The sequence below is a fragment of the Symsagittifera roscoffensis genome, chromosome 2, assembly GCF_963678635.1.
Source record: "Symsagittifera roscoffensis chromosome 2, txSymRosc1.1, whole genome shotgun sequence".
NCBI classification, from domain to species: domain Eukaryota; kingdom Metazoa; phylum Xenacoelomorpha; order Acoela; family Convolutidae; genus Symsagittifera; species Symsagittifera roscoffensis.
This window is the reverse complement of record NC_087063.1, coordinates 84,904,443-84,924,106: the sequence shown is the minus strand read 5'-3', so window position 1 is coordinate 84,924,106 and position 19,664 is coordinate 84,904,443. Positions and strand designations below refer to the sequence as shown.

The window sequence follows — 19,664 nt, the reverse complement described above, 5'->3', positions numbered from 1 at the left end:
GAAAAAATCTACTGAAACATGAAAAAAAAAATAATTCAACAGATGTTCCAAATGATGTAGAATTTTTCAATGAGGAGGGTCTGCGAAATTAAATTTGAGTTCTTAAAAATCGCTGTTTAAAACTTTGTCGTTCAAAAAAAGTTACTATTACAGGATAAAAATAGAAAACAGTTATTATGTATTATCTGCCAAACATTTCGGCGAGACAAAATCGAATTGGAAGAACTCGGATCGTACAGTACTAAGTGAACACATGCATGTACCCCTATATAGCAACCACGCGCGCAAATTCAATATTTCTAATTTTTGCCGTTCCGCTAGCAAATTTGTATACCGGAAAAGTACTTGATTACAATATTTGCTAACCACAAGGATGACAATACGGTTAAAACAAATTATTCAAACTTCAATTAACAAACAGAGGAGCAAAGAAGAATATTCATGTGTAAAGTATACTTACATGACGCACATTAACCAAGCCTACAAGTGCAACTAAGCTGGAACAATTTAATCGAATACAGTTTAAAGTTCTGCAAATGGATGACAGAGATTTCACCAGTAACACACTCAACAAACTGCACAGTTGTTTCTTTACTAATCTCAGTTCTGCATATACTTCTGCTCCACGCAGTTCATCTCAATTGAAAAACTTCCGATTTATCGGAGTCTTAAATACTGTTTCTTCAGATGAAGGGTCATTTAGAGCCACGCTCTCCAGCCGTGAAACAGTTTGCTCAAGTTTCCAAAGTCAGTGGCTTCTCTGATCAGCCAGCTCACTTGGCCCTCCACACTCAACATGTCCACGCCTCCAGTGACTCCGTCCATCCCACTCAACTTGGCCCCCAATCTGTCCATCACTCTCAGCGCTGATTGGTTCTTCTTCCGGTTCTCGGACTGGCCAATCACCGCAGCCATAGCGCCACTCCCATCATGGCCCACTTCTCTGTCTAGCTTCTCACTTTCCTGCAACACGCTCACTTCCACACATGATCATAACAAATGTTCACATCTTGAAAAATTACTACTATTATCTAGATTATGACTCGCAATTAGAAAACTACAAAACTGAAACTCGAAAACTACAAATTTAAGCAGCAAAATAGTGCGTGACACGCTTTTTGCTTCCTAAATTTTTATGACAATGAGCAAAAAGTATTTTTCCATATATTTACACAGAGTCGAAGTTGCACTTCGCATACACAACCAAAAATATGACCAATAACGCTACTGGGAAAAACTGAAAGGGTAACTCTTTAAGTCTACAAAATTTCACGCCAATTATGAGTCTACATAAATGCTAACTGACGCAAGCCAATTAAGACGCATTAGCAGTACCAGTCAATTTGAAAAAATAAATTTACCAACTAACATGCCTCAATTTATAGAGCGGACGCATTTAAACTAGTATACAAAAAGTTCATTGAAAACATCTGACCCTGCCCATGTTCGAACATTCTCCTTTTGTTTCGAGTCTCCTACCCTACCTCTACGCTACAGAACCATAGAACCTTGAAGCTAAAGTGCTATTTGTAATACAATAGTGTGTTTTAATATCATTAGCATTTGCTGTACTTTATCGCTGGTTATTGATCTTATGCATATACTGCAATAAAAGAGCACTTTTAAAAAAAGCAGTAAAATTTGCGACTTAGCTTGGAAAAAAGAGAGTTCGTAATATCACACAAGCTTTGCTCGTGTAATAATAAACGAGAGTACAACGCGGTAACTACGCCGACAATATTTATGTGCGCGATCGTTGCGCCAAACATCAGGCTTTAATAATAAGCCAAGCTATCTACTGATTCAAGTGATTGGCTCTTTTCGCCTTTCACTCAACGTTTGAATTAAAATTTTGAAAACTATTTCAATGTTATCATAATGTATTGAAAAATTGCCCCGTGAATAAACCAACTTTTGTGAACACGTCTATTGCAAACACAAGCGATGAATTAACAATAATGAGCTGTGAAAAAGAAATAAGAAAAGAAATGGCACTAATTAACCATGAAAAGGAAAAACGTTAACTGAGAAACATTCGAAAATACGACCAGGAGATTGAAGTCGCACGTCCTTGCATCTGCGTCACTGGCCCTTGAAAATTTGCTAACAAAAGCCATCAATAAAAAAGCTACATATGCTAATAAATTGCCACTGCTATGCAGCAAAAGAGATACCCAATATAAATAGACACACACTTTGCTTGTATTAAAATGAAATACAAAAAAACTAATCCACACTAACTTTACATGTACTAAATTGGAAAGCATTAAGCCAAATTGATAATTGAAAATTCAAAAACAAAATGCGAAATATTTTGCAGTGCAAAAACTTTTGATAGGCAGTTTTCATTCCTGTACTGTTGTTTGAAACGAATAGTTTTTTCGGTTCATTTGAGTTTCGGTTTTTTTTCGGTTCGTTCAAATTCGGTCCGCTTGTCGCATTACTAATCGAAGGTCATAGCACATGCTATCAAAAGCCGTAACAGTATCTTCAAAAGCCGTAACAGTGCCTCCTTCGCACCACTTGTGATACAATTAGATCTATCAAAATTAATAAAGGTAGTTGTGAAAATCAGCATGGGAACAAAATTAAGCAGGCGGCGAAAAAGCAGAAAATACTTGAGCAAAAACTCTTCCAGCCGAGACTTTTTTAAATTTAAAACTAATGAAAAATGTTAACGTTCCCCTTTCCCTCAAAACAGATACAGGCACATACAAAAAACTTTCAAGCATCAAACAACGCAAAAGAGAGTTCGTAATATCACACAAGCTTAGCTTGTGTAAGCAAGGTGATAGAAAATGCGGCCATAAAACAGAGACTGATGGCGCCCAACGGCGTTTTCTATTTTCTGATTTTAACAAAGCTTGAAAAATATCGAATGAAAAAATCGATCTTGCACAATCGATTTTTATTTAATTGTCAATTGAAACACTGTTAACAGTGTGTCAATTGCAAGTCTATGTAAGTTTTTGTATGAAAACAAAGCCAACCGGAAATTGGAAAAATGAAGAGAACAAAAAACCGAGAAAATTGATAGGATACTTTTAAACATTTTTCAACTTTCAAAGAAGACAATATATCAGGTTAAAGCTCTTTGAATTTCAAGAACTGTTTATGACTGGTACTTTTTTCTTAAAATTAACACATTTTAAAAAACTAGATTATTGGATAAATTGGGAAATCTAAAAATTAAATTCCTTTATGAAACTAGAAATCGATCAGATTTTGGGTTTTGTAATTGGAGAGCACATAGGCCTAATTTAAATACAACTCAAAAAGTTGCATAAATTAAAATTCACATTCATTAAATGTATGAATGTACTTCGCCAGTTATTAGAGCTTTTAAAGACAAAATCTTCAAAAAAACATACAAAAAAGCACCAATACCTCTGTAAATGAAAACTACTTCGTTCTTTTACACTCAAAAATGGAAAAAATCAGTCAACAAAAAAAAAGTAATTTTTGACGCTTCCTGTTTCAATCTCAGAAATGCAACGCTGAAACTAAAGTTCCCTTCTCCAATACATTTGAAAACACTGCACCAACTGTCTGAAAGAACACCCCAGATCTAATTAAAAAGACTCAACTCTGAGTAACTATTTGGTTAAAAAAAGTTCTCCTAACAATTGGAAAAAAGACAAAGAAGTTATAATCTCTTAAAATTTGGAGCTTTTTTGTTTCAACCGAAATTCAACCATAAAAGAAAGCTGGCAACAGAAATCAGAACCTTTCAAGTTATTTTCAAGTTCAGTTTTAACGCTGAGGCAAAGCAGAGCTTCGCACCACTTGCGATTAAAAATAGATGAATATTTAACTTTTTTGTTTCTCAAAATGAGGCAAAGCAAAGCTTCGCAAAATTTGCGATACAACACATACATCTTTCGAAATTTCACAGAGAAGGCGAAGCAAAGCTTCGTATTACTTGCGATACAACACATGCATAGCAAGACAAGATAACCGAAAGAAATTGAGAAAGCCGCACAAAAACTCAATTGTTTTTGAACAAATGTCAAAACAATATGATCTACCAAAAATCTTTCTTTGATTTTGTCCTAAACAGAAAACGTTTTCACAAAAGTAGGGCAAAAAATCAGAAAAATGAACAATAAATAGGCATCTAAACAAAACTTACGAAACGGTAACACATCCGACAATTCTTAATGCGCCGTATAAAAACTCAAAAAAATTTTTAAGTCCCCACGCAAAACATTTAGTAGATAAAGAGGCCTCTTAGCCAAAATATTGTAAGCCAAAACCTTTTGAACCGATTAAAGCGAAAACGAAGACGGAGACATCAAACTGATCTGCTGAACTCGGAGTTGACAAACTGAAATGGAGTCATCCTGTGAACAAGGTTGTTTACGAGAAAAAAGTCTAGTACCCGATTGTAACAAAAATTTTTGCTTATCACAAAAAGAACACAGAGACAAATAGGATCTTCGCAACACTTCCGAGATAACAAAAGCATGGCGTTACAAGATAGCGAAGAGAAAAAAGAGGAAGTTTTGGAAAATTGAGTTGAAAAATTACTTGAAAAAACTACACCTACGTTTGTATTGGACGATGTTCAAAAACAGCCTTAAAATACAGAGAATTATTTACTTCAGTCGACCCATGTTTAGTCAAAAACAAAACTGTTGTCAAAAAACAGTTATAAAGTTTTTACGACCAACCCAAACTGAAACACATAAAAGCATAAAAAACCATTTTTCCCTGAAAAATACGCAATTTAAATTGAAACAAGAAGCTGAGACCGTTTAAGAAAAAACTAACAAAAAACATTTACAATGAAAATATTCAAAATCAGGCTTGTTAAATTTACAATTTTTAGAACCTCCGACATTACAATAATCGCAGGCAGTCACTGTGGTATTCCTGTTTCCTACTTTAATTGCCATAGTTTAACTGAATAATTTTTTGACTTAATTGCCAATTTAAGCCCCAACAGTAAAACCAAAAAAAATTAAGAAACCGAAGAAAACACCGAACCTCAAACACTCCAGCAGTTTTAAAAATTGAGCCTCACGAACCAGCTGCCCGCAATCTGAAGCTCCAGAGGAACTCGGGCGACGAGGAACACTGAATTGTCAGATTCCTGTTTTGCAAAACCACCAATAAACTTGAAAATTAACTTTTTTGAAACCATTTAGGAATAAATTGCGTGCAACTCCAACTAAAGTTATTTTAAATTTGATTTTGATAAGATTTGATTTGATCATAAGTAATGTACCGATGCAAGAGATAATGCAATGCTTAAGTTTTGAAAATGTGTCAAAAAGTAAAAAAAAAAAAGAACGGACATTTTGCCAGTCCAAGGCTGATTCCCTATAAAAAGTACGGGGAACATACTTTAGCAAGGGATATGATAAAAATATCTCCTGTCGATTAGTTTCTTAACATCACAAGTGGCACAGTAGCTTTTAGGAAATTGATCGAAATCCAAAAAAATGGCCAAAAGGTCAAGTCTTGGACATTTCTTATGTCCATGGCAGTATCCTTGTCAAAATTGGGAGAATTAGCTTGTGCAGGTAATACCCTCGTAATTTGTTCCTTCGATTGAATCCTTAATCTCAGATTTTGCACCGTAGTATTAGAGAAAACGGGTAGGTTTTCAAAAACGGTCCAAATTTCGAAAAATTGACTTTTTCCAGTTGATTTTCTACGGAAGCAGCCGCTATGCAGAGAAAAGTTCTAGCAACTGTTGTTTTGATTATATCCTTCATGTTTCCAAAAAAATTGTTCTATAAATGTTAGAACAAGCAAGTGAATAGAAAAAAAGAACAAGCAAGCGAATAGAAAAAAAAAGAAAAAAGAGGAAACCAAAAAAAATTTTGAAAAATGATTTTTTCTAAATTCAACTTCAGATAAGCCGTCAATTTGACAAAAAATTTACAAAATAACTAAACGACTGTCATTTATAGTAAAACTTGGTCGAATTACACTAAATTAAGCCGCCAAAAATGAGCAGACAAACAAAAGTCCGACAATTCAAATTTCCACAGAGAAACATTCGATTTCATGCACGCTGAAATAAACAAGGTACGACTGGGATATAACTACATTTCAATAAAGTTTCACTTATTTCACTTCAAACCTAGTTGGCACGCAAAACTATCGTAGATTTGTAAAAACAAAATGAAATGGATAAAAAAGATAGCAATTATTCGAGAAACGGAATTTGAGTCGACAAAAATTAGAACGATAACCACAAACCGGAAAATTTCTTACCGAAAATATTTCAAGTGGAGATAAAGTCTATGTCTCGAATACAAGACTTTCGCTCTCGCAAAATTTACAATATTTTGTAACATTTCGGTATTTTTTGCTGGTGTATGTACCCACTAAAGACACATTACCTGTATCATCAGAGTCTTCGCCGGAGACAGAGTCCAATTGAGGAGGGGATCGTGAACAAGCACTTCAGTTATGGTCGCAATCACATTCCTGTGCTCTCTCAGTATCTGCATCGTCACTTCACATCCCCTCCTGAACGCCCCCTCCACCCCCGCAATGCCCAATGCACTCACCATGTCCCGGGTCAGGCGAAAGGGAACTGTCTCAGGCACTGCGATCTCTTTTCCCTTAAATCGAAAAACAAAAATTCCACACAAACTTTGGAACGATTAACTAAAAAATTTCAGAAATCTCTTGCTCGGAAGTTACTAAATTCTATTTCACAGATTTTAAATTATTTTTTGTTTAATTTATCTTTTTAACCAGAAATAGAGCAAAAGTACTTCCCAATATTCAGACTGAAACTCACATATCTGCTGTTCCCAGGCCTTCCCCTATAATTTTTAGCGAACAGAAATCAAATTGTCTGTAAATCTTATAACAATGCATGAGAGACAAAGTTTTAAAAAACATTTTAAAGTATCTATTTTTCTCTAAATAGTTGAAAAAATTTATACCTGGTGCAAATTATTCCATAGTCATACCTGCTCGAAGGCCATTCCCAGATCAATATGAACGACTTCTGCTGTTTGCTCATTGAACAGAATATTACTCGTGTGTCGGTCACCCAAGCCCAAAATATACCCAACTATACTGCTGACCGCCACGCTTCTCGTGTAGCGAAGTCGTGTTTGGAACCACTTTTCAGGAGTTGAGAATGTCTCCAGAAAGAACATGTGAAACACCGGTTTCACAGAGTCACATATTTCAGAGAACGCTTCCAAGAGAGCGTCTGCTTTCTGGGGATTTCCACGACTGCCAATTAGTTTATCACGACACTGCAAGATACTCAAATCTTGTGGTCTATAACGTGGATGAGCTCCAGGCTTTTTTGAACTTCCAATCAAATAGTCTGCAAGAGTCGTAGTATTTTCACACCATTCCAAAACTCCCGAGCTAGGAGCTATGGGCACGACTTTGTATGTCGCCATACTTAAGTTTCGTTTCTTGGCCTCGTTACTTTGGCCGAGTAACCGATTACATAATCTGAACACTTGTTGCATAACAGCATCCTGTCTTAAATCGTCGTTGCCTTTCACAATTTGACGAAGCTCGCTTCCATCTGACGTATGAACTTTGACCACCTTTGGCCGGTTTAAGCCTCCCGGCACTTGAAACTTCTTCTGGAACTTGAGGACAGTTGGGAAACTGGAATAGTCGCCATCTTTACACACAGGCAACTCTATCGTAGGCATCGGCACATGATGCAAATTTTCGATCTTCATAATTTTCTCCTGTCTCTTAAAATCACCTTCAAGGTATTTTTTTCCTTTCTCAAAATAAGCTGCGTGCATATAAGCATCAACTAAAGCTTCCACTGCTTTCAGCTCGAGAGGCTTACTAGATCGCAACTTCTCCACGACTTCTTTGCCCCTTCTAACTCTTTGACTGTCGGCTGTGTATTTCACATAAGCTGAGAAGTTGTTCACTTCTTTTTCCGAGTTCACAACAGCCAGCAGATTGTAAATACCGTGGAAAAAGTGCTTTTTACAAATCGCAATTATCATCTTTTGCAGCAAAATTTCAAATTCTGAGTAACCAGTGGATTTATTTTCGGATCCAGCTAACCTGCCGATGAACTGAGGCAAAACCTGGCCGAAACTATCAACAGATGCTTCCTCAAACTTTTTATTCAAAAATGAGTTCAAATTAGAATCATTGTGATTCTGGAACCACAGTGCAACAATTCGAAGCACTGAAAGGTCGTGCATTTCTGCCGAGTGTTCAGTACTTGACAGGCACAAAAAGTAACTTTCCATGGCTTGCCACAGAAAACCACTTCGCTGCCTCAAAACTTTTTCTTGTTCAGCCTTGTCAGTTTCCTGTCGCATTTTTAGCTTCTGGTAGTAACTTGTCTTTTCTTGGTTGTTTTGTTCAATCAAATCAAGCTCACGCTGGACTATTTTAATTCGTTCATTCACCTTCTGGCAATCCTCGCTTCTCAAATAACGCTGGATTTTTTCGTATTGCTCATCTGCAAATTTAGCCAACGTTAGGTAACAGTTTCGCAATTCGTTACGAGAACCTTCGGACAAAAAGAATTTCTCTTTTGCGCTCTCAATCAATTTTGTGATAGTTTCTGTGCTTTCGCTACATGATTCAGCCCCAAACTTTGCGAGCTGAAACTGGATTTGAGCTGCTTCAGTTAAACTCAGCTGTTCCGATTTAAGCTGATTGCTGAGCAGAAACTTAGCTCTAGGGAAATTTCGTCTCTTCCACTGAACTTTCGCTTTTATTAAGGCTTTTTTAGGCTCTCTCAGATCTGAAAACACATCCAGCAGTTTGTCAATTGCGCACAAATGCCCTTTCGCCAATAAATGCTCGGTAAAATTGAGCAATAGACTTTCACGTTCTCTTTTCAACACTTCCATGTCATAACTCGACAACTTTTTCATTTTCAGCAATTTTTGCAGAGTCAGATTTTGAAGGTTGAACAAATTTTGCGAGTCGCTCAATGATTCAAAACTTTGCCAATTCTCGATGAAATTGATTTCCGAATTACTTCGTAATGATTTGAGAATATCAAAAGTTTTAAGAGCATATTCATGATCCGCTTTCTGAGATGGCTCGCTTAGCATTGGGCCTGCCAATAATTTACAACAGTTCTCAAATTTTGTACCAATCAAATTTGACCCAACTTCATCAGGATCAATTGAGTTCAACAGACTGTAAAAATTAAGCTCTAAAGACTCTTCGCTTTCTAGAAAGTTGAGATGACTCCAGTTGGAAAGATGCTCGCTGTTGTTAGAGAGTAGGTGTGAACCAATGTTTCCAAAACTGAAGTTCGTATCTTCTCTCAAACCATCAGAGCAAAACTTAGAGAGTTCCACGAAGTCTTCAAAGGGGCTGTTTCTGACCAAGTCTGACAAATATTGCGGGCCACTTGACTTAATTGAAGGAATCAAACTCAGCATCTGTGACACTTTTTCACTGTCTCCTTGTTCACAGTGTTGAAATGCCATTAGCTGCAAATTGGTCGAATCATGTCGGTTCAAACCCAGTCCATCAGTGGTGTCTTCGCAGTTGGTTTTCAGGCCAGATTCGATCAACTGCTCGGAAAACGAACACGAGTCATCGATCGGAATTTGAGATCCGAAGCTTGATGCAAAATCTGTTTTGCTCATAATTGAAAAGTCAGCGAAGAAAATAGAAATTATATGGGAATTTAACTCGTAAGCAACTTTAGATAGCACATCGAAATCAAGTCTCAGCCAGAACAGATAGCTGGTCGAGTCTGAATTGTTTTTCTGAAACCGCATCAGCCCAAGAACCGAGTTGAAGAAAGGCAACACCTGATCATGCTCATTTTCGAACTTGGTCTTTTGTTTCTTAAGCTCAAGGAACTTTTCGAATTGATCGTTGAATACTTTGGATACTGCCAATCGCTGTTCGCCTGATAACATTGTAATGAGAACAGGCAGCAATTTCAACGCACAAGTGTTGTCAGCTGTCACAATTTCGCGTAGAAACTTGAAATCATTATTCGGCAATTTGTCAATGATGGAAAGCGTCAAAAATTGTGGGTAACTTAAAGCTGTTGTTTCTCGATCTTCACATTTGTTGTTGTTTTGAAGTTTCAAATTGACTATTTCTTCAAAAACAATTTTCAAATATGAGTTGACACAATCACGGTTAAAATTATGACACGCAGGAGCGATTGCTCTCAAACCGATCAAAGCAAAGCGTAGAAATTGTAAACTGCAGTTGGAAATATTTTCGAGAAGAATTTTAGCAATTTCGCGTAAATGAGCAGTACAGATTTGATCTTGTACAACTATTCTGCCGTTTTCGGATGCTTCGAATAATTTGCCACTTTTTTCTTGCTTTTTGAGACGATGCAGGTCGATTGTTTTCAGAAACTCAAGAAGATCTTCAGGTTTGACTCGAGCAAGAGTTTCTTGCAGGTTCTCATTTTCACAAGAGGCTTTTCGTATTTTCAAATAGAGTTTCTGAACTATATTCTTGTGGCCGGCATCCAGCATAACTTTACAAGACAGTGTTGTATTTACAAGTTTGGATACAAAATACGGGAGAAAGAAAGAACTTTCAGGACGATTGGAAAATAACCGAACAATTTGATCGAAATCATCCTTTACAGAGGCGTGTTTTTGGAACCATTTTTCTAAAAACAGAACTGAAAAGTTGGATTGCAAGAAATTGCAAAATAATTCAATCTGCTTTGAATCGACCAGAAAAGTTAAATCCGGGTTCAAGTTTAGCAAAGTTTCCGCCAGTTTTTCAAACTTTTCATGTTTGCCAGTTTGCAAGTCAAGTTTCAGCCGGTTTTGCCCACAGAACTCACAGATAAACTGCAGAAGGCCAGGCAACTCAAAAACTAAGAGCAACCAGTTGGTTTTTTTGAGCTCAGATAAAATTTCTTCTAAAGTAACAAAGAGTTCCCACAAGTTGACTGAACTGCAAGACGAAAGAATTTCTACTTGCATGAACAACTGACTTCGCAGCATAGCAAATAGAGATTGGAGGTAGAGATTGAAATGAGCCTGTTTCTCGTTTTCACTCGTAAGACTCGAAGTCAACTTGAGAAAGTTCAGTTGAACTTTCAAAGCTGCTATGGTTTCGAATGGTCTCGCTGCAAAACTTCCATCCAACTGCGACAACAACTGTTCTTGCAACTTGAACTCTCCTTCCAAAAACCTAAGCTGTTGTGTAGAGTTATCTAATCCCATGACTTCCAAGAATGCTACAATTTTTGTTTTCCCATTTTCGAAATCATTTCTAGACAAAATTCTGTGTATAATTAATCCAGCATATTTAAGATTCATCGAACTAACAAGTTCAGAACTTTCCATTTTCAGAAAATGTTTCATCTTGTTGACCGAAAAGTCGTTTTTAGCTAATAGATGGACAACTGCGTGGGGATATATGTAATGAAGAAAAACTACATTGCAGCTATTTAGCAGATCTTCCGATTCGACTACCGTTTTCTCAACTGAGCATGAAACGATTTCATGTGAATATATCTCCGGGTCAAAAAAGGTTAAAGTCGATAAATGTCCGTATTTGAAACACTTTACAAGCGGCTCTATAATCAAACTGAAGTAATTATGACTTGAGATTTCAAACTTTGAGGCGTAATTTGCCACAACTTTCTCAACATCGCCAGTTGAGAACATTTTGACATCTAATAATTTAGCGAGGTATTGCAAGCAACTGCTCTCGATGCTTCCGGTCCACATTTCAATTCCATCAAATAGCTTCATCAGACCACGGACGATAGTTTGCTTCTTATCATTTTTGGTTTCAATCATCGATTTCATATGAGATGCTTCTAATTTTCCGATTAACGAGCTCAAAACCAATTCCAGCATAGGCGAATTGCGGTTCGCGTATATTTTCAGTCCCTCTATGCAATGTTTAGAAATGAGCTTGTTACCTTTCAACAGTTGGTCGATTAGAAGCTCTGCAATCATCGAATAATCTTCTGAGTTCACATCTTCATTTTGAGAAGACGCGCTGGCATCTTCGCTCCAGGCCATCAAAGTGAAGTCAGTTTTCACTCTCGCAACTTCATTTGTGAGTTTCACAAGAGCTGATATTGCTCTTGGGTCTTTCAGTTTACACGTTCTGACCAGCGACCAAAACGCAAACAGAGTAACGCTTGGCACCAGAGAAAAATTGGACAACTTTCGGTTGAATGCTTCCGGTATCGTTAAATGGAAAATGTCTAAAATTCGTTCCACTTTCTTCGGATCTTTTTGATTTTGTTCCGAGAGGTTAGTTAGTCTCATCAGAAGGTAATCAAAGTCGCTATTTGGAACTTCTCTGAGAAAGTCTTCGCGACTCAATAAGTCTTCCAAAAGATCAAGCTCATTGACTGAATTTTTCACATCTTCACATTGAAATGAGATAAGACTTGACAAGCTTTGCGAGGAAGAGCTGTGTATATCGTCACCAACGATTAATATTAATCTACATATACACTTCAGTTGTTGAAGATAAAATTCATTAACGTCGGAAACTATGACAGAGTCAACGAAATTTCCCAGTGATTCTGTTATTTGGTCCTTAAGACAGTTCCCAATAAGGGATGATTTTGAAATATTTTTGATCATCAGCACAAAATCATAGAAAACTCTGTCAGCGAAACTGGACAAAAACTGTGAAGGTTGCAGTGGACACTTAAAGCCCTGCAGAACTGAAGTGACAAGCCTCGAAAGGTCTTCAAGAGCAACGAGCGTCTCCACATCCACATGTTCTGTCTCCGCTAACGTCAACAACAAAGACATAGAACTCATTGAACGCACTAGTGTTTGAGACTGATCATCTTTGCTACTAGAGACAAGCTGTTTATTAAATATCATTTTTGCATGATCTGCAAACAAGCGAACAATTTCTAAGTTCAATTTTTCATTAGATCTTTCTACTCCAAACTTGGTAACTTTCGCTATGATTCCATTTGCAATGTTTTTAATATTGCTTATTTTGGTCCAATAAGTTCTGTTTTCAAGTCCATGTTCAAAACAGTCTTTCATCAGCTTCAAAGTCTGTTCAAATGTTGACCGAATAACCTTGACAATAAACCTCTTTACCGTGTCATTTTTCAAGCTCCAAGAACCCTTCAAGTTTTTTTGATAGTTAGCTATCAAGTTATTGTGAAAGCCCCAATTAGCAAGTTTCAAAAAAGATAAACCGTTAACTGAACAACCAGCGTTATTTTCTTCTTCGAAATAATTCGTTAAAAAAGCTAGAAGTAGTTCCACGATCTCTGTTGATATCTGAAATGGTCCATGCACTATTTCACTCACAAGTTCCAGCATCTTTTCGCCAATATTAGTGGAGCTAATATTTTCACAAGCGTATTTGACAAATTCAAGAGTCACGTGGTGGCATAATTGACTTCTGAGTGCAAAACTGTCGAATTTCCTGAACAAATTAATAGCCAAATGGACCAGACGAAGCTTCAGTTCTTGTGAGTAGTCTTCAAATTGCAAGTATTTCAAAACCCTAATTAGTATTGCGCAACATCCTTCAGCAACTACTTTTGAGACTCCATTTGTCAAATGAATCAATAGCTCTGTTGTGTATGTCAAAGAAAGCTCGTTTGAGAACTCTTCGAAGCAACTGGCGTAATCTGCCCACGAGTTCAACTTCAGTTCCTTCTTTTGTCTTTTACTCGCGGGTTCCGCAACTTCAGCATCAACACAATTTTGAAAATATTTGGAGGACAATTTTTGGTTTAATAAAAAATTAGCCAATATTGCAACCAGTTCAAAAAACTCATCTTTTCTTGACACTCCCATTTTCATTTTTCTCGAAACTCCAAATTTAGGATCGCATTGTTGTAAGTCAAGTTCGATTGAATGAACAACGCATTCATAAATACAGTCTAGATTTTCTATGCAGAGCTTACCGATTTCTTCATCATTTGAAGAATCCATCAAAATTCGAGTGGTGATTGTGAGAAAAGACACCATTCCATCTTTGCTTGTCAAAGAACTCACAGACAGTTTCGACAAAGCGCCCAGAACTGCAGGTAAAATTGGAAACAAAAGCTCAGATATGATTTCAAAAGAGCCAAAAGAATCAAAAACAAATACAGCAAGATGATAAATCGTGCCTAAAAGTGACAAACTTTTATCCACTTTCGAGGCTGAAGAAAGTTGGTTTTTAAAGTACAAATAAACAGGAGAAAAATCAAGTTGTAAATAATTTTCCGTCGCACTTTTGACAAAAGCTTTACAGCCGGCTGCCAAGTTAGCCGGGTTGAAACAAAAGTAGTCGGACTTAAACAGGATTTTTGACAAACTGTTCCATTGATTGGGTTTTATTTCGTTGATACATTCTGGATTTCCAAGAACATACTTGTTCAATATCAACAAGTAATCATTTCCCAGAAGACTTCGAGCTAATTCGTCGTACAAAATCTTCAACACGTGAACAATTACTAGACTTGGCGTGATGCCATTGGCGGGTTGAAACAGGCCCAAATCTAAGACAAACTTGACCAATGAAACCACATCGTAGAAGTTTCTCGTTTTCGCTGCTTTCGAAGTGGTGAGCGAAGTGGAAGAAAAAGTAGAGTTAAGAGTGAGAGATGTTCTCAGAGTAGTATTGTTATTGTTCTGACTATTGAGCATTGCACTTTCTGCTTTTTCCAACTCCAGACAAACATATGTTCTCACATGTTCGAAGATCGAATCCCAACTCGAGCAGGAGTGAGAGGTGGCACTTCGAGAGTAGGGACTGCTCCCTCTCACTAGCTCCAGCTGTATCTCTCTGTGTTCTAGACATTTGCGCAGACTATCCGCTCCCTTTTTCCGTTCAGTTACCTTCAAACTAGTTAGTAGGGACAGAGCATTAGAAACATCTTCCATCGAATCTAGAAAGACAAGGAGACTACCCTAGGACAAATACAAATGAGTTCGCACTTCAATGCCAATCCACAAGCGATTGTACTCACTAAGCAATGAAACCCATCATTAAACTTGTCTATTGGTGGAATTGATGTTTAGTTGAAAGGTAGTTCTGAAACTAAATTTGCACCTTCCCTCTTCCCGGAAACACAAAAAAGGATTGCAATATATTTTCCCTCAAACGACCCAAAACTTGGTCACTAAGCCGATACAACCATACCAAAGCAGAAACAATTGAGGCCATACAAATTAAGCTTCTAAGCAAAAAAAAAACAAACGAAATCACAAAAAATAATAAGATATAGTAAATTTTCAAAATACAGGAACCAATTCAAAAAACTTTCAGATACAATGAAAATCAGTGATAAATCAAACTACAAAACAATCAGTGATGTGGCAACTAAGCCGACAAACAAAAGGCCCAAAATTTGGTCATGACCAGATTCTAGCCTAAAAAAAACAGGTGCTGACCAGGGTCTAGCCTAATACGTTTTTTATCCCAGGTATGGTCTAAATGCAGAGTGCGGGAGAAGCTAAGAAGAGGAGTTTATTATAGGCCAAGCTATCAAATGATTCAACTGATTTCGTTCAACCAGTTGCTAACCTGAAAAAGTCACATCCCAGTTTGATGCCGCTTGCAAATTGCCAGCCTAATAAATATGTTGGCAATGCGATATCTCGCAAAAGACTTCGCAAAAGACATTTGGCAAAAAACAGAAAAATTGAAAATTAAACAAAAGCGAGTCGCAAAAATTGAAAATTAGTTTATACCGCGACATTAGCAAGTAGCGAATGCTTGCTCGACACTTACAGTTGGCGCGAATGATATCATGTTCTTGAATGCCGCTTAATTATTGCTTTGTTTGGTAACTAAAAAGATGATGATTAATTACCTTTGCTTGCTTTGTTTGGACTCATCTGAAGATAATTGACTGCCACGTGTTTTTATTTAGAAACTTCGCTACAGAAAAGTTTCCGATTTTCTGTCGAAAATGCTAGCTGCATTTTTTGAAGTACTTTCACGTTGAGTTACTTCCTCACTCTTCAATCAAGTAGGAAGAAAGAACCCACGCTTCGCTTTCAATTAATAAGTGAAGCAAAATCAAACATATTTAGCAAAATGCCGCTCTTATTTTTCAAATACGCCAAGCTCCGCTTCGCCCCTGTGTATAATATCCGTTTCTATCATGCTTCACAGAAACGAATTTTATACACAGAGGCGAAGCAGAGCTTCGCATTACTTGCTATAAAACGAAAGCGTACCATTGAAAGCCACTAAATGGCCAGTAAGATGCAAATAACTAAGTAGAAAAAAAAATTGAAAAAAAAACCGGAAATACGAAAAACTCACTCACAGAAAAACAGACGAGAAACACAACAACTAGCATTAAGCTAACAACAGCGTCCACTAAGCTAACATAGCGTCCACTAAGCTAACAACACGTAGTTAGACGCCAATCGATCCGCAAAAATGCCAAAAAGAATTATCATAAAAAAATCAGCAAATTTTTTTTGAAAATAGGAAAAGTTCAATCTCTGACAAACAGACGAGAAACACAACTAGCATTAAGCAAGTTTTTAATGTTTTTCGTTAGACGCCAATTGACCCGAAAACAAAAAAATGTCGAAGGAAACTGTTGTCATTCAAAAAATGAGAGCGATTAAAAAGTTTGTACTTTTTTCCATACTACCAGCTGACCTGATTTATAAAAACTATTAATAAACTTTTTTCTATTCTTATATAATTTTAATATTCTTATACCCATGCAAAATAAGTTCAAAAGACCGACGAAACAAGAGCTAAAATCATTTAGGCCGAATAAAATTTTAATCTACATTTTGAGATTACTTGAGACTACAATGAAAACTGATTCCAGCGCAAAAAAGCTGTGGAGTGGCAACTCAGCCGACAAAATATAAGCCGACCAACTATAATCCGACTAATCAATTTTCCCCGGAAATTTTTTTAAATTTCAGACACTGCAAGAAACAAGGGCCTGCCGGGACTCAAAACCCAGACATACAGTTTCAAAGGCAACTGCATTACCTTCAGACCAACTGCAATGGATCCTGAAAGTTGCTAAGGTTCGATAATAAAGCAACATCAATTTCAATTACAAATGTGTAAGAAAAGTTGTTTACGGGAAAAAAGTTTAGTTTCCGATTAGAAGACACTTGCTCTCGCAAGGGTAAGACATACAACTTACATCAAATCAAAAAACACTTTCGAGTACAATAAAAATATCATACAACACATGAAATGTTTTAAAATAATGTGGCAACTAAGCCGACAAATCATAAGCAGAAAAACCATATGCCGATCATTTTTGATACTAATTGTTTTAGGTTTTAAAAATAGGCGCTGACCGAATTCGAGCGTAGTCCCTTAGCCGCCTACTAGTTTTCGTTTTTCGTACCCAGTAGTTAAATTTGAATTTTCAAGAAACTGAGCATGTTTGCTGCAGAATTGAATGCTGCAAAAATGATTCAGTGATTTTGTTAGGCTAGTTGTTAACCCGAAAAAAACGTCTATATTCCGCTTTGATGAACCTTGCTAATTGCAAGCGTGGTGATTCTATATCGGAGTATTAGTTTCTATCTGGGGTAATACGATTGAGGGGGAAAGTCATGTACGACAATTAGTAAGTCCTCACTGGATCAAAACCTCAAAGCGAAATGAGGCCTTTAGGTTAACATTATACAGCTTATTATAATGTGTTTCTGAGAGCATAATCACTCCTTTTTCGAGAACACTGGCTGGGTAAGCAGACGCTTTAACTTTTTGATTTTGTAAGTCACCTGCTTCTCAAGCGCGTTTCATTTCAAAATCAGATCGGATCTGAAATGACGACTTACCTTTGCATAAACAAACTCTTGATCTTTGCGAACTCAAACGTACAACCGAACGTGATACTAGCGGACGTGCAATCAGCACAACGTATACCAATTTCATAATGGTAATTTCTACCGATTTCAGTAACGTTTTTTTTCTCATTATTTGTGAAGATCATCCCACATTTCAATGTTTCACAGAGGCACATCAGAACTTCACATCACTTGCGATACACTACAAACGTAGCATGACAAAATAGGAGACAGAAATTAAGACGAAAGTCGGGGAAAGCTAAATCTTACAAAACTTCCTTATCTTAGTCTTCAATAAAGTTCGCTAGTTTTAAAAAAAATATGACACACAAGAAAATAGAAAGTTACATTTTTATAGAAACAAATCGGTACTGAATTCAACAATTTTTGAGCATTAACCCGGTCAGCCACAAAAATGTTTTCGAGTCTACTGTTTTCGATCTTCTATAAATTCATCTTTTTCTAGACAGAGGTTCAATTTCAGGAAAACACGATCTAGAGACGCGATCATCAATGTTAAATGAACAAGCAATGTATTTACAGAGAGGTCACTTAACTAACAATTTTTGTGCAGACGCCTGGTGGGCTGAATACAAAGTTGTCACACAGAGGCGAAGCTGAGCTTCGCACCACTTGCGATACAACAACTATAGGATGGGTGCACCATGCTGGAAAAAGAATTAGCAAAAAAAAACTTCCAACGATGTTAAAATTGAAGAAGGAAGTGGAAAAATGAAAAAAACCTTAAGAAATATTTCGTATTTGAATTTTTAAAAGTTTTTCAAGGAGGTCCTAGTGGGATTGAAATTGGGCATTCAAAAATTGGTGCCAGAGTCTTATCGATATCAAAAGTACTACATTTTAAGGAAAAAATTCGGTAAATAGGCCGACAGATTTGAAGGCGACATCCAATAATCTGAAATTTGGCCGAAAACGTTTGTCAAAACATATGGAAAAAATTTCATGTAACGCCCACAAAGGATCCACGAGAGATATCACGTTTAGTAGACTACATAATTTGGAAACTAAACCGATAGAGCTTAAGTCGACAAGCATGAAGCCGAAAAATCATCGACAGAAAATTAATTCAAAACTCTATATTCAGATATACATTAGCTTGATTTCTAGATATCTAAACATAGCATGCAGTAGTTACTAGTAACCCAGCATGCAGTAGTTGAACTTAAATTTTCATGAAATTGAGCATGTCAGCATGATGTTATTCAACTGATTTTACTAACTAGTTTTTAACCCATAAAAAAATACAATCTTTTTTGAGAACGCTTGCTAACCGCAAGCTTAATAAATATTTTATGGCCATAAAATACTTCGACTGAGTAAAATCAAGTTTGAAAACTCGAAGACGCCTTACCCCTCATCAAACGTTACAAAGCATAAATAAGCATTATCAATTCAGCAAAAAAACAATGAAGCAAAATCAGAGTCAAAAATTATATAAATAAGGAACCATTTTCAACACAGAGGCGAAGCAGAGCTTCGAACCACTTGCAATACAACACAAACAAAGAAAAACAGAAGTAGGAAAAAAATTTAAATGTTGAAAAAAATAGGTTAACCAAACTTTTCGTATGTCTAGATTAAAAACAATTAGGGGCCCAGCTAAAGCTGGAGGTATGTGTTTGATATTGAATAAATTCGCTTTACTGATGCGGTACGAAAAATTTGATTTTAAAAATTTGATTTTAACCAAAACCTTAGTTGTTTCTATACTAAAAAAAGTGAGGAGAGCAAAACATTTTAACACAATCAATTATCCCAAGAAGATGACATTGCTCATACAATTTTCGGGAGCCGCCGCTCCATTATCGTCGGAACCATTATCGCAAGCATTATCCATTTTACTGTCGGAGCGATTATCGCAACCGGTTCTTTCAGTTAAACTTTCTATCTCAGATTTGATCTCAAAAATTCGAAAATGGTCAAAAAAATTTCCAAAATTCCTGACATTTT

The 19,664-nt window shown here is 36.6% G+C and overlaps 2 protein-coding genes across 2 annotated transcripts in view; one reads left to right on the top strand and one right to left on the bottom strand.

Annotated features, from left to right (window-relative positions):
- LOC134840032 (nucleoplasmin-like protein ANO39) overlaps positions 1-19,664 on the top strand; it is a 254,422-nt gene that overhangs the window by 95,376 nt on the left and 139,382 nt on the right. The window lies entirely within an intron of this gene.
- On the bottom strand, positions 425-14,791 carry LOC134840718 (uncharacterized). Its single transcript, XM_063856721.1, has 3 exons — positions 6,939-14,791; positions 6,357-6,581; positions 425-963 (listed from the first exon to the last, which is right to left on the bottom strand). Exons 1-3 carry the CDS (start codon positions 14,787-14,789, stop codon positions 700-702), a joined length of 8,340 nt encoding a protein of 2,779 aa, XP_063712791.1. The 5' UTR covers positions 14,790-14,791; the 3' UTR covers positions 425-699.